This window comes from Ceratotherium simum, chromosome Y (assembly GCF_057802395.1).
Source record: "Ceratotherium simum simum isolate JZ-2026a chromosome Y, ASM5780239v1, whole genome shotgun sequence".
NCBI classification, from domain to species: domain Eukaryota; kingdom Metazoa; phylum Chordata; class Mammalia; order Perissodactyla; family Rhinocerotidae; genus Ceratotherium; species Ceratotherium simum.
Window position 1 is genome coordinate 10,444,143 of NC_141941.1, and position 16,219 is coordinate 10,460,361.

General features: G+C 40.2%; 1 protein-coding gene across 1 annotated transcript in view; it reads right to left on the bottom strand.

The window, feature by feature from the left end:
* The window catches only part of LOC147911647 (protein WWC3-like), a 152,616-nt gene that overhangs the window by 34,248 nt on the left and 102,149 nt on the right, over nucleotides 1–16,219 (bottom strand). The window contains exons 10-13 of the mRNA XM_087427891.1: nucleotides 9,137–9,226; nucleotides 5,413–5,957; nucleotides 1,480–1,600; nucleotides 691–765 (exon numbers count right to left, since the gene is read on the bottom strand). Of these exons, the coding sequence (XP_087284017.1) occupies nucleotides 691–765; nucleotides 1,480–1,600; nucleotides 5,413–5,957; nucleotides 9,137–9,226 (831 nt within the window). The remainder of the gene's footprint in view (nucleotides 1–690; nucleotides 766–1,479; nucleotides 1,601–5,412; nucleotides 5,958–9,136; nucleotides 9,227–16,219) is intronic.

The window sequence follows — 16,219 nt, forward strand, 5'->3', positions numbered from 1 at the left end:
AGGGACAGGTGCAATGTTGGGAGAGATTTTTCACTGTCATGACTGGTGAAGGAGGGTACTACTAGCAGCTAGTGGGTGGAGACCAGGGACACTGCTCAACATCTGATAGTGCACAGCACAGCCCCCATAACAAAGAACGATCAGTCCCAAGTGTCAACAGTGCCAACACTGAGGAACACTCGACTGGAGTGACAAGATGGAGTGAAGGAAAGCTGCCCGGGTGTGAACACCCTGCCGTGCTGGATGAACACCACTGGTTACCGCCTTTACTGAAACTGCCGTTAGAAACCAAAAGGCCTCGTGTTGCACACCACGTGGTCACTACTTGGGAGACGAGGGGAAGGGCCCCGCTGTCTGTGCCGCAACATCCCCAGAAGTCCTACTTCGCCAGGGGCTTCCGGTGCACCCTGCGTTACAGCCCCGACCCCCCAGCTCCACGAGGCGACAGCTCCCAGCTGTGACTCTCAGCATTGGACGACACAGCTGGAGCTGCTCCTCCCTGTCTCTCCTTCCCACCCACTCTGTCCCCTGACCTGAGGCTGGCTGAAGCAGGCTCGGGGTATCCAGGCTGGAGAGCAGCACCCACGTCAGGGGGTCCCTCCTGGCCTGTGTGCAGGTGTGAGGTGCTGGGCGTCCCCCAATCTACGCATCATCTTTAAGAGCAACAGGGAACGAGGCTTCTGTACTCACAGAAATCCAACGTGGATCTGGGGCCCTTCGTTACCACACATGTCTCCATGCGCACACTCGTCAGCATCCTCACTCCTGAGCACAACCAGAAAGGCAGCGGGGTTACCCAAAGCGAACCGATTACCACAGGGGGCGGAAACGCTCCCATGTTAGGGGTGCTGAGATCCACAGCATATCTTACTGGCTACCTGCCTATAAAGTGTTACGCTTTTAGAAAATAACTACATACCTTTCAAAACCACACGTGATATTCAGGGCAAAGTAGAAAAATTAACTTTAAAAAAGTTTACAAGAACTGAAATGTCTTACAGATACCTAAATTTAAAAATCTCCAAAGAAACAACATCAAATTAAAATAAAGCATCAAATTCCAAAAGGCGTTTTGTCACTGTAAAGTGATTCCTATAGTTGAAGAAAAGAAGGGAGGGACGAAGTTCATTTCTAATGAATTTCCTTTCTAGAAAAGCAGATCTGTCTTGTATGCTGATTTTCCTTTTCCAGCTCTACTGGGCTTAAGGCTTAAACCCAGCAGGGCCAGAGAGCAAGGAGTTGTCCCAGAGCCATGGAATGAGGGCCAGCCTCCAAACATCACACAGAAGCCACAGGAGTTTTCTTTGTCAGTTGTTAAGGCCCAACCTGCAAAGTTGAGAGCACCCAGAAAAAGATCCTAGCCCTGGAGAATCACATGAGGTGTCAACATGCAGAAGTCTCTGGCAGGCTCCCCATCGTGCTTACCAGTAACACAGGGGACGGCTGCTCAGGGAGAGGACAATAAGATCAGCTTCTAACCTTTTGGTTGGAGGTTCAAATACACCGCTATCACTTGCTAGTGAATAATCCAACAGGCACGCAGAGACGTGGCGTGCCCTCCTCTCCAACCTCTTGGTGCTGTCTTCTCGAAGAGTCACTGCTACAAGTAAGAGACACACCGTGGTCAGGAGGTGACAGCACAGGAGGCCGGGGACCGTGGTGCCAAGAAACGAACGCTCTATGTTAGAGTACATACAAAGCTACTAAGTGTTCCAGAGACACGCCATCGTATGTACATACATATGTCTAAATATGATGCACTCAGTCTTTAGTATTAGAAAACTGAAGAAACAAGCTTCTAGCTAAATCTTCTGGCTAAGTACGTTCAAGATCGTACTTTAAGCAAGACTGTCATACCCAAAAGACCAGGAAAGAAATGTTACCCCAAATACAGAGGGCAATTGCACTCTATGGGTCAAAAGAAGTGTCTAGGGGACTCAAGTAATTTAGTGTTTCTAATTGAAATATTGTCCCCAGTAGCCCTGGGGCCAAAATAGCTTTTCCATGGTTAGAATGTTACTGTTACTAGGCAGCTTATTTTTTAAGTTTTATACCTACTTTAATAAAGAGCCAAAGATGAACACTGAACCTTTTCTTCTCAGTATTTCATCAATTGGTCCCACCCCTTTACTCATGTTTTGGTTCTTTTTAACCAAAACAATAAAAATATGAAAATAATCTTCCTAGGACAAATGTGAAGATGTACACAGGAGTCTCAATATTTTACAGAGAGACACGCTTAGTTAGAAAATAGAACTAAAACATTACATAAGCTCCAAAATGAGCATCACTTTGACTTTATGATGCCTTTTCTTAAAAATGCATGCCCCTCTGTTACCTTGGTACTTTTGACTATATAAGCTCTAAAAATTGAAAGTACAGACACCTCGGCAGCACTAAATCAAGAGAAATGGCAAAATGTACCAATGACTACTCCTCTTTTCAACAAAATTATTATTCACATACCAATTAAATCCAAACACATCACACAGCACACAAAACAGACGGGGCTGTGGCCTTTGGTCTCACAGTCTCAACTATAGACAAATACTGACCTTCCAAAGGTCTGCAATGCCATGCCTGGGCGATTGCTGGCTCCTCGCCAGTCAGGGAGAAGAGCTGGCTCCATTCTGGGGTAGCCAGAGACACTGACTGTCAAATTTTAAATCAGGACTCCCAGGTCTAGCTCTCCTCGTCACCCCTGCCACATGGAAGGACCCAAAGCCCCTGGCTCTGAATTGCAGGAGGATCCCTCAGTTTGCTGCATGGATGATCCCCAGCAAAGCAAACAGCTCACTATTTCCATTCTCAGCCCTGACACTTGGCATGGCTCCTAGACATGGCCTTACATGCCCTTAAGGAAATAACACCATGCAGCAATCCTAAGCACTTCCACTTAACCCAATGGTGCAACTCTGATAAAATCTGCAGTTGCCTGAGAGACAAAAAAGTGCACAGCAGACCCCAATGCTAGCCTCCAGCCATCTGCTCTTTAGCTTCAAGAATCATGGGGAGCAACACCAATGAAGTAAGAACTAAACAATCTTTCATTTTAAAGATCGCTGACCTTTCCATCTTTAAAGACAGACAGACATAGACACTGAAACCTAAGGACAACAATACTTCTTGACAAAAAGAACCAAAATATAATGAAAATCACATTGTAGGCAAAGCTTTCAGCTGGCATATTAAAATATTGAAAACCATTAAAGTCTGGAAAACAACAGAGAAGTAAACACTTGAATTTTAGAAAAGTGCTTACACAACTTTAGTAGCATAATTAATGTTGAAATAATAGTAATAATGGTAACTGGTGAGCTACACTAAAGTACAGCTATAAGATATGGTCTTCCTGGCCACATCCAGACCATCCTAAATATGGTGACTCATTGCACAAAGATCTGCCACAGCCTGACCAAGGTGAAGGGGAATTGCAGGGTCACTTACAGTGACATTTATGCCAAGCTGCATGAGAAAAGAAATTTACAAAAGCACAAAGTGAAAAAAACTGCAGAATTTAAGGCAACAATTTTAAACGGAGTATAAATATAATAAAAATGTCAACAAACAGATGAGCAAAGTCAAAGTTTTTATGAATTTAGATCAGAAAATGAGAACTTTCTCATTACAAATGAGAAATCTAACTAGGAAAGGATTTCAAAATCATGACACATTTCACTTTTAAAATCCAGTGAAAATAAAACCATAGTAAAAATGTAAAAAATGTTAAGGATCACAGTCCCTCTCCCACTCCCCTGTTCCATCTTCTGCCCCTCAGATTCATTAAAAACACAATGGAAGAAATCATTCCTAGAGCTTGCCTTGGAGGTTTGGGCAATTTCAAATTTTGTCTTACTAAAATTTTATCTTGCTAAAACCTGCCTGAGGTCAAACCTGGACTGCACTATTCCTAGACAGACTGGAATGGAAAGTTGGAGACAACTACTTGACCTTGGGTGACATAAACGAGGGGTGGGGTAACATGACGAGTACTAAGGTCCTTGCCAACTTTAGGAAGCTTCGATGACTCTGGGCTCAGGCATTCCCACAAGTACCAAGGGACACATGGAATCACCCTGTGTCCATGCCTGAAGCAGCTTACCCAACCCAATCATTTGGAGCACCCACCAGAATCCACTCCCTGATTTCTAGTTTGTAAGGACCCAAGTCAACTGACAGTGTCATATAAAATCCACCACCAGGTGGCAGTATCTGACCATAGTATAAGCAAATACCCCCCCCCCCCCCCAGTCTAAGAAGTTTGAAGCATTATAATGTTGGCCACAAAGTGGGGAGGAAATATAAAGAAATCAGAATCAGAAATTGTCAGCTGTTTTCTCTCACATCCTGTCTTTCCTCTGACTCAAAACGGCCCTCTAAATCTTTTGTTGATTTTCTGCATAATTTGTCACACTCCTGTATCTCTCAACCTTTAAAGAAAAGTTGGCATACAGAAAAATAAGACTAAGAGAAAAGTAAGCCTCAGCAATGAGTAAAAATGGACAAGCCTAAAAGAACAAAGTGAATAAAGATTACATGAGTTACAAATACAATATATCTGGTGATATTTAAATAATATATGGGTAGCAAACACCAAGACAGAGCAAAATAATGCAGATGCCAAACAGCTGAGGGACTGTCTCAGAATGTAACTGGTCTCTGATTAAATACCTAAATGCTAACAGACACTACTACTATATATGTAACTCATGGGTAACAGAATAGTGGTGAACTTAAAAGACCATAAACATTCACCTTGTTGAAGAGGAGTGAGGCTGAAACTCAACCAAGTGCAAGGACGCATTTAAGGACATGCAGGTAGCATTTGACAGGGCAGGGATTTGAAGACCACCAGAGAAAGTGGTGCTTTCTGGCACATTTTGTGAAATCATGCCAAGTATTGTCATTTCCCATTTGACAGAATTCATTACTTGAAAATTCCAAGGTCAGAGGATGAAGAGATGAAATCAAAGCAATAAATAAAAAAGTATACATTTCTTGCTACAACCATACATCACTTCATGTGCTGGTCTTAGGCAGACACACACAAGACTGTTCCATCTGGGCACATACTCTTGAAGAGTTCATAAAATCCCTAATACCTCTTTATCAGCTTCTGAATGTGAAAGACTATGTTAATTCTTGCCCTCATTTTGAAAGGTTAAGTGCATCCTGCAAACAAGCCTAATACATGGGAAAGACGACTTTGCCAGTAGCAATTACCTTTGAACATTACGGGTACTTAAGCACACTTGCTACCACAGTGAAACCATGCAGACTAAAGTAGATTGGCCCCTTCCTAATCCTGACAACAGTCCTAAATTTAAACTATGCAACTGCACAAGATTTATTCCTTGAATTTGAAGCCGTCATCCAGTACCAGGAAAACCTACAGACCTTATTGATACTTACTTGCACTTGCTGAAGCGGCAGTCACAAGTGACCCTTGCTCATGAGGTCCTTCCCCAAACCTGGGTAATCCTCGCGGCTGAAGAGATGTAGTACCCGGCAAGTCTTCATCCCCCAAAGCAGAGGGCTGAGCCCGCAGTCTGTCTAGGGCGCCCAGGCCTGGCACCTCAAAACCGTCCCCCAGCTGGGCCAAGGGCGAGTCCCGCGAGGCCGGGAGGGAGGGTGTGTCCAAGGGCGAGCTCGGGGGAGACAGAGAGGACAGGGAGGAGCGAGAGGACAAGGACGCCAGGGACTGGGGCATGTCCAGGGAGCGCCTCTGCTTGTGGAAGCCCGAGGGGCCCGGGGGATCCGAGAAGGGGGCATCTCGTGCCAGGGAGTCGAAGGGAATCAGGTCAAAGCGCAGAAGCTGGCCGCACTCGGCATCGGGTTTCTCGTACTGTGGAAGGCCGTAGATGTCGGTGAAGCTGACGGAGCTCAAGGAACCCCGGCTGGAGGCCAGGGACCCGCGGCTGCTCCCCGAGGACACCGTCAGGGTGCTGGCAGACAGGCTGAAACGAGAGCGCCCCGCGATCTTAGAAGAGCAGCCTGAAGATCGGCGCTTGCGCCCCGCTGTTCTCCGCTGCAAAGCGGAGCATCTGGTGTGTTCCACGGGGGAACAAAATCCTGCCTCACTCTCCCATTAACCCGGCATGTCTTTAAACACCTGCCAGCCCTTAAGGCACCTTCATTAATATTTCCTGTTTTCTTTTCAATATTTTAAAGACATCAAATAAGTAAGGACTCTTAGACCCTACGAATTGACTCACTTTTGTCAAAACTGGTTCTCAATGTGAATAATTCTTTCCATAATCTTTAAGAACACCTTTCTTGATCTCTGGGCAACTACTTTTGAATTCTAACGTATGAATACATAGACAAACTACAGAAACACACATCAAAATGTTATCACTCTCAGTTTCCTCCTCCATTTTATTTTATTTATGTATTTATTTTTGTGAGCAAGATCAGCCCTGAGCTAACATCTGCCAATCCTCCTCTTTTTTTTTTTTTTACTGAGGAACGCTGGCCCTGGGCTAACATCCACGCCCATCTTCCTCCACTTTATATGCGATGCTGGCACACCATGGCTTGACAAGCAGTGCGTCAGTGCGCACCCAGGATCGGAACTGGTGAACCCCGGGCCACGGCAGCCCAGCGTGCACACTTAACTGCTTGCGCCACCCGGCCGGCCTTGCCCCTTCATTTTATTTTGACATTTCTGGGTTCTCTACATTATAAATTCTGAAAGGGAGGCAATTAAAGCTTTTTTTTTTCAGTTAATTTATTTTAAATAGTGAAACTATTTCTCACTAATCCTATTCTCAATTTTGCTCTAATTCATTCTATAATCATCATTTAGTGTTAGTATTATCTATAAATCTTGCTATCCAACCCTGGTGGTCTAGTGGTTAAGATTCAGTACTCTCACTGTCACAGTCAGGATTACTTTCTGGTTCAGGGAATCACACTACCCATCTCTTGGTTGTCACACAGTCACACAGTGTCTGTGTGTTGCTGTGATGCTGAAACCTGTACCACCGGGATTTCAAATACCAGCAGGTCACCCATGGTGGACAGGTTTCAGCAAAGCTTCCAGACTAAGACACACTAGGAAGAAGGACCTGGCTACCCACTTCTTAAAAAAATGACCATGAAAACCCTGTGAACAGCAGTGGAGCATTGTCTGATATAGTGCTGGTAGCTGAGAGCAAAAAGACAGACAGCATTCTACTCTGCTCTACACAGAGTCACCAGGAGACGGAAGTGACTCAATGGCAAAAATGACTAATATAGATTTGTTAGAATTACTCAGAGTACAAGAGGATATACTATGCTCTGAAGTTTGGTAAAACATCCTAATAATTTGGACTTATACAGCCAAATATCCAAATTAAAACTAGAAGGGATCTGGTGAATCTCTAATCCAGAGCAATTTCTCTTAACAATGAGAAAATTCAGGCCTGTAAAAGTTAAGAGACATGCCTAAGGCCAGCCCACCAGCTGGTAGCAAACTCTCCTGGACCTTGTTAGGGCACAGTGTTTTTACTGAGTATCTTACTTATGAAGGAGTAAGTACAGACTTACTTCACAAATTACTTTTGTAGTAGGCAGTCCCTCCCCTTTAGTGTGGACTGCACCTATGAGTTGCTCCTAATCAACAGAATATAGCAAAGGTGATGGAACGTCACTTCCCAGATTAGGTTACAAAGACACAGGCTTCCCTCTCAGGTGCTCTGTAGCACTACTGCTTCCTTCTGCTGCCACTTTTGAGGACACTGGGCAGACTACAGAGTCTCACATGATGAGAAACTGAGGCCAACTAGCAAAGCTGTGATTGTGGTTGGAAATGGATTCTGCAAGCCTCAGTCAAGACTTGCGATCACTATATAGCCTGAGACAACAGCTTGAGAAACCCTGTGCCAGAGGACCCAGCCAAGCCATTCTCCCATCTCAGACACACAGAAACTACAAGGTAACAAATGTTTCTTGTTTTAAGCTGCTAAACTCTGGGGTGTTTTGTTATACCATATACGTAAAACAACTTTCCACAACTTTTTAAGTGTTTAAGAATAAATCTATTATAGAAAAACATAAATTCAAACATGATATGATTAAAGTATTCTTCATATCCAGGATGCACAACCCTATATAATTTCACTACGCTTAGCAGTTTTGATTACTTGCATCTTCTTTTTAAGAAAATAGCTAATTTGTGAATAAAGTCATGAAATCATATGATGCTATAGGGAAATACTGATGTCCTAGGCTGGTACAATAATATGTTAATTACATATAAAATGGTAAAGGGCATCTCTTCACCATTCCAAAGTCAAAAGATGAAAAACGCTCCTTTGTTTACCTAGAAATTTGTAATAAACTGAAAAAAACTTGGCTCATTACAGAATTCAGTAAAAACAAATCCTAAGCTTTCCCTGCTGTTACCCAACTCCACACATATCATTTACTTCTACTGCTGCAATCAACACAGTAATTTGTTACTAGTTTGCTTAAATAACTTCAAAATTAGGGTCTGTGGCATAGAAAATAACAAGTATTTAGAACAAAGCAGGTTCTCAATCACAGCTATGGCTAAAATCAAAGACTCTAGAAAGTAAGTGCTTAAGTTCAACTCCTGACTCACACACAGAGCTAAGTACTTGTGGACATTATTTAACCTGAATATCCTGTTTCCTCACTAGGACCTGGGATAATAATAGTTCCTATTTCTTGACATGGTTAGGAGGGATATCTGATAAAATAATATATACAAAATTCTTCACATTGTGCTTCAATATTTGAATACAGTATTTGAAAATGTGAGCTAGACTGAGCATCCAAACCTTACTTATATTTAAAATATTCACATCATTTTTAAAAATCTAAAACTAAAAATGTACCTATTCATATATGTAAATGGATATCATACCTCTTTAGCTGTGACCTAGATTATAAAAATCTTTAGATAAATTTGACTTGACACTTGTAATTGTAAAGCCAAATTCAGTTCCCCTCATATTCCTTGAATCATATATCAACATTTCATCCTAAAAATATAATGTATCCATTTTTCCATTTTGTGTTTATATTACTTCAAGTTCCAAGTTACAGTAGAAGAAAATCTAAGCCTAAGAGAATAGGCTTTAAAACACAATAATTAAATATAGTTCTGTCTTTTAAAGTAACCTACCTTTTTAATTGAGACTGGAGATAGGATGTTAAGCGGGTAGATTCCTCCAGCTGCATAAGTAGACAATTTCTTTTTTTCTGAAGTAGAATCCTGTAGGTAAGAAAATACTCCATTGGGGGATTTCAAACATAGCGAGTATATTTTCCTATCAAGAAATTCAACTACAAATTCTCCAAAACTGATTTAGGTTTGAATGCCTATCAATTTTAAAGCACACCTAGGTCATAAGTTCCAAGATAACAAAGACTGTCTTTGTCTTATTTGAGACTATATTCCTAGAATCCTGAAGAATGCCACGTGATAACTGTAGAAGTTAGATGGGTGGGTGAATGGACATGTGGACAGCCTGATGGAGGGATGGATGAGTGGGTGAGAGGATGAATGGATGGACACGTGGATGGGCAAACAGACAAAAGAATGGGAACCTAGAAGGTGGTCCAGTATAAATCTACTGGAATTTCTTGGAGTAAATCTGATTCCCTCATCCTAGGCCCTCTTCCAGGCAAAAATAAATACAATTCTAATATCTATATGGAATGAAAAGATCACAATCAAATAAAACAAAATAGCAACTGTGCCTCTCTCTAGGTCACGAGGTTAGAGGTACTTTTTTTTCTTCTTTCTGCTTTTTTCTACTTTATCATTCTCTAGAATGATTTTTTTTTCCACTATAGTAAGCCCACTGCCTAGGGTAGATCCCAGCACATATAGGCATTCAATAAATAATTGCTGAATGGTTCAGAATGAATACTCTTGCCTTTCATTTGTAAATGAAACACATTTACAAATCAAAATGATGGAATTTTGACAAGCGGTGGTGGTAAGAACTCTTAAAACAGTAGCTTTTTCCAGCTGTTGGTAAGGGCAACATGCCCAAGTAGAAGAAACTAGAAGGAGTTAGCTTTGGCAGAGTTTGAAAAAGTTTTGGCTATTACTGATAAACAAAACTGATATACCCTAATTTAGAAAAAGCAAGAGAAGCCACCAAGAATTTCTTTAAAAGCTTGAATGATAAACATAAATTCTATCATGTCTTTGTTTCTCTTGGCTGCAAACAGAACTTTAAAATATTTCCATATAAAGCTCTTTTGGTTTACAGTAAAAACACATTACTCCTTCATAATTCAGCATTGGATACATTACAGTACTTTCTGGTTAATCAAATGCCTTCGTAACAAGAGCCACTACATGACCAATTTTAAATTTGAATAGCATATATTAAACCAGGGGTATTAAAAGTGTGATCCAAGGATTACTGGGGACCCTAGAGATCTTTTCAGGGGTCTAGTAGGGCTCCCTTTCTCAACGACATAACTATATGCAGCCAGATTTTCCTAATATACTTAATCAAAATGACACATCACAACAGCTGCTCAAGCAGCTATCTTCCAGTAAGTCAGGCATTAAACATAAAAATACAAAACCATACCATTCTTCTTAGTACACTTTTTTTTTCAAATTTATGTTTCATTAAAAGAAGTTACTTATGTTAACAAATAATGGGTTATTATTATCCTTTAAAAAAGGGGTAAACATTTTAAAATTTTCTCAGTTATAATTTCTCATACTACAGCAAATTTGTTGTTAGTGCTGTCCAGTCAATTCCAGCTCGTAATGACCCTGTGTACACCAGAGTAGAACCCTGGCTTAGTCTTTTTTCAGCATCCTCCTACCTTACAGCACTATATCAGACAAAGCTTCACTGCTATTTATGGGGTTTCATGACCAATTTTTTCAAAAGTGGATGGCCAGGTCCTTCTTCCCAGTCTGTCTTAGTCTCTCTGCTGGTATTTAAAATCCTAGTGACATAGCTTTCAGTATCACAGCAACATGCAGCCGCCATAGTATGACAAATGACAGATGGGTGGTGTGATTCCCTGACCAGGAAAGGAACCCAGGCCACAGCAGTGGGAGCACAAAATCTTAACCACTAGACCACCGGGCTGGCTCATACAGTAAACATTATCAGATAAAATCTACATAAACAAAAGTTCTTCAGGATCCTTAGTAATTTTAATAGTGTGAATTTAAATTGTAAATTTAATAGTGTAAAAATGTTATGGAACCAAAAACCTTGAAAATCTATAGTAAATTCTCCCAAGAGTAGGCTGTCAAAGAATCCCTTTACCTAAACATTTTAATATTTAGAAGAAATATTTTAGTAATTTATACTTGTATAAAATAAAATAGCTTTTAAAAAGCAATTCTGAAGTTACACTGAGTAGACTTCTTTTATGTCATACCATAAGAGACATATTATCTCATAAAAAAGCACAATACAATTGTCTGGTTCAATATGGCAATGTAGGAAGATCCTGAACTCACCTTCTCCCATGGACACATCAAATCTACAGCTACATATGGAAAAACTTCCTCTGAAAACAACCGAAAAATGGTAATGTGACCTCTTCACATCAGGCAAAGGAGAGGGAAATCACATAAAAAGCAGGTATGACTACGAGGTTGAGACACAATCTCATCATACACCTTGCCCTTAGCACAGTGGCCCACAATGGGGAGGGAACTCAAAACGCGCAGCTTCTCCCTGAGGAGTAAAGGGTTCATACCCCATATTGGGCAACCCACGTTTTAAGACCTGCATGAGAGATGAGCCCCCAAAACGTCTACTCTTGAAGACCAACAGGATCATGCCCAGGAGCCCCTCAGGGCTGTGGTGAACTGAGGAAGGGCTCTTATAGGACCAGCTCAGCCTCACCCACCCCAGGGTCCAGCACGGAAGTAGCCCTTTGAAAAGCACTTAGACTTGACATGAAAGAGATTAATTTGCTAATTTTAAAGCACTGGTCTGAGGGGCAGGGGCCTCCTGGAATACTGTCTGGGCACAAAGGGTGGTGGGTGCCATCTTCCTGCTCTCCCTCTGCTTTCCAAAAGCTGGGGATGCCTTCCTTTTTTTTCCTTTTCCATTGGTTACATTTTTATGCTCCAGCTGGTGGGCACCATTTTCCATGATCTCCCTTGCTAAAGCCAGAGGGATGACTTCCTGTACTCTCCCTCTGCCTTGCTAAAGCCAGCAGGCACTATCGTTTTTTTCCCCCTTTCCTTTCTCTGTATCTTTCTTTTTATTTTTCTTCTTTCTTTCTTTCCTTTCCTTTTTCTTTTATCCTTTTTCAGTGGATGCCATCTTTCCACTCCCCCATATCATTCCAGCTGGGGAGTGACATCTTTACGGTCTAGCTCTGCCGCACTCTAGAGCACCAGTATCTCACAGATGGGAGCTTGTACACACGTCTGGTGTCATGGTTTTTATGGCTGGTGACCCACTTTTTGTGGCAGCCCAGGATTGCCCCTCAATTGCCTGGCCCTGGAGGCCAGATGGGCTTGCATTTTTGGGTCCCACAGAACTATAACAATCAGAAGGACATTTCTCGGCAGCTGCCACCCTCAGGGCACTGCACAGTCTACCAAAACATTCCCCCAGTCTTTCTATGAAAGAGGCCTATTTGCTTGTCTTGGAGACTTGGGCTTAGGCAGATGCTTCAGGTTTGACACACATCTAGAGCCTACTGAGGGGCCCTCCAGGGACAGAGGCTGGGGGACGCAGTCTTTGCAATCTCCCTCTGCCTCACTACAGCTCACAGGTATCTCCCAGAAAGGAGCTTATTAAATCCTCTGGAGCCCTGATTTTAATAGCCACGGCCCTGGGGGCAAGGCCAGATCATCTGGTTTGGTGGCCAGGGGGGCTTATGCTTGTCATCCCACAGGACTGTGTATATTTGCATACTTTAAAAGCTGCTGCCTGAGGGTCTGCCTTCCAATCAGCCTGAATCTAGGTGCTCACTAAGATCCTCACTTTTAGGACACTGACTGACCTTGACACTCTCACAACAACTGAGAAAAATTAAAAATAAAACAGGCTGCTTGGACAACCACCAAAGTTCAAGAGACAACCAAGAGCTAGGGCAGGGTTGAACAAGGTTCATCTCCTACACAAGGCCACTCCTTCAAGAATAGAAGAGGTAGCTGTTTCATCCAACATAAGGACTCACACAAAATGAAGAAACAAAGGAATATGTTCCAAACAAAAGACCAAGATAAAATATCAGAAAAAATCCTTAGTGAAATGTAAATAGGTAATTTACCTGATAAAGAATTCAAAGTAATGGTCATAAAGATGCCCACTGAACGCAGCAGAATGGATAAACACTGTGAGAACTTAAAAAAAAGAGACAGAAAGTATAAAAAGATTCCAAACAGAAGTCACAGAGCTGGAGAATACAAACCGAACTAAAATAGAGGGGTTTAACAGCAGACTAGATGAAGCAGAAGACATGAGGAGTCACCTTGAAGAGAGGCAAAGGAACTCACCCAATCAGAGCAGCAAAAAGGAAAAAAAGTGAACATAGCTTAAGGGATTTAAGAAACAACATCAAGCAGAGTAACATTAGCATTATAGCAAACCCAGAAGGAAGACAGAGACAGGGCAGAAAACTTATTTAAATAAAAAAATGGGTGAAAACTTCCCTAATCTGGGGAACAGACATCCAGATCCAGGAAGAACAGAGAGTTCCAAATAAGAAGAACCCAAAGAGACATAAGACACACTGTAATTAAACTTTCAAGAGTTAAACATGAGGAGAGAATCTTTTAAAAAGCAAGAGAAAAACAACTTGTTACATACAAGAAAAGTCCCACAACACTAGCAGCAGATTTTTCAGCAGAAGCTTTGTAGGCAAAAAGAGAATAGTAGCACAATATATTCAAAGTGCTGAGAGAAAAAAATTTCCAACCAAGAATACTCCACATGGCAAAATTATCATTCAAAATTGAAAGAGAGATCAAGATGTTCCAGAAAACCAAAAGCTAAAGGAGTTCATCACCGCTAAACCAACCTTGAAAGAAATGTAAAGGGACTTGTTTAAGCTACAAAGAAAGGGCGCTAATTAGTAACCAAAAAAAATTTAAAAATATAAACTCACTCATAAAGGTAATAATATAGTAAAGGTAGTGGATTAATCATTTACAAAGATAGTATGAAGGTAAAAAGACAAAAGTAATAAAAATAACTGTACAATAATTAGTTAAGAGATACACAAGGTAAAAAGATGTAAAATGTGACATCAAAAAAATAAAATGTGTGGGAAGAGTAAGAATGTAGAGCTTTAGAATGCATTCGAACTTATGTTGTTATCAATTTAAAATAGAATGTTATAAATATAAGTTGTTATATGTAAGCCTCATTGTAATCACAAAACAAAAACCTTTAGTATATACAAAAAGGTAATGAGAAAGGAATCGAAGCATACCACTAAGGAAAGTTAGGAAATCACAAAGAAAGAGAGCAAAAGAAGAATGGAACAGAGGAACTACCATAAATCAGCCAGAAAACAATGAACAAAATGGTAATAAGCACATATCTATCAATAATTACTTTAAATGTAAATGGACTAAATTCTCCAATCAAAAGATAAAGAGTATCTGAATGGATTCAAAAAAAAAAAAAAAGACCCATCTATACACTGCCTAAAAGAGACTCACTTCAGATGTAAAGACACACACAGACTGAAAGTGAAGGGATGGAAAAAGATGTTCTATGCAAATGGAAACCAAGAGAAAGCTAGAGTAGCTATATTTATATCAGACAAAATAAACTTTAAAATGAAGACTGTAGTAAGAGACAAACAAGGGCATTATACAAGATAAAGGGGTCAATCCAACAAGAGGACATAAAATTTGTAAATATATATGCACCAAACACAGGAGAACCTAAATATATAATGAAAATATTAAGAGACCTAAGGGAGAAATAGATAGCAATATAATAATAGTAGGGAATTTTAATACCCCACTTTCATCAATAGATAAGTCATCTAGAAAGAAAAGCAATGGAAACATTGGCTTTAAACGACATATTAGACAAGAGGTACTTAACAGATATATACAAAGCATTCTACCCAAAAGCAACAGAATACACATTCTTCTCAAATGCACTTGGAACATTCTCCAAGACAGATCATATATTAGGCCACAAAACAAGTCTTAACAAATTTAAGAAGAGTGAAATCATATCAAGTATGTTTTCCAACCACAATGATATGAAACTATAAATCAATCACAAGAAGAAAGTGGCAAAATCACAAATTTGTAGAAACGAAACAACATGCTACTCAACAACAAATGGTTTAACAAAGAAATCAAAAAAGTACCTTGAGACAAATCAAAATGAAAACACAACATACCACACCTTATGAGATAAAGCAAAAGCAGTTCTAAGAGCAAATTTTATAGTGATAAATGCCTACCTCACGAAACAAGAAAAATCTCATATAAACAGTCTAACTTTATACCTAAAGGATCTATAAAAAGAAGAAAAAATAAATCCCCAAGTTACTAGAAGGAAGGAAATAACAAAGATAAGAAATAAATAAAATAGAAACTAAAAAGACAACATAAAAGAACAATGAAACCAAGAGCTGGTTCTTTGAAAAGATAAACAAAATTGACAAATATTTAGCAAGAATCACCCAGGAAAAAAGAGAGGACTCAAATAAATAAAATCAAAATAACAGAGGTGACTTTACAACTGACACCACCAAAATACAAAGAGTTATAATTGATTTTTATGAGCCAATAAATTGGACAATGTAGAAGAAATGGATACATTTCTGTAAAAATACAACTTGCCAAGACTGAATCATGAAGAAATAAAATGTTTGAGCAAACTGATTACTAAGAAGGAGACTAAATTAGTAATCTAAAACCTCCCAACAAACAATAGTCCAGGACTGGATGGCTTTACTAGTGAATTCTACCAAACATACAAAGAATCAACAGACATCCTTTTCAAACTCCTCCAAGAAATAGAAGAGTAGGAAAAACTTCCTAACTCATTTTACAAGGCCAGCATTACTTTGAAACCAAAAACAGACAAGGACAGCACCAAAAAAGAAATTTACATGCCAATATTCCTGATGAACATAGATGTAAAAGTCCTCAACAAAATATTAGCAAACTAAACTCAACAATACATTAAAAGGATCTACACCATGATGAAGTGAAATTTATTTCAGGGATGTAACGATGACACAACATTTGCAAATCAATCAAAGTGATACACCACATTAA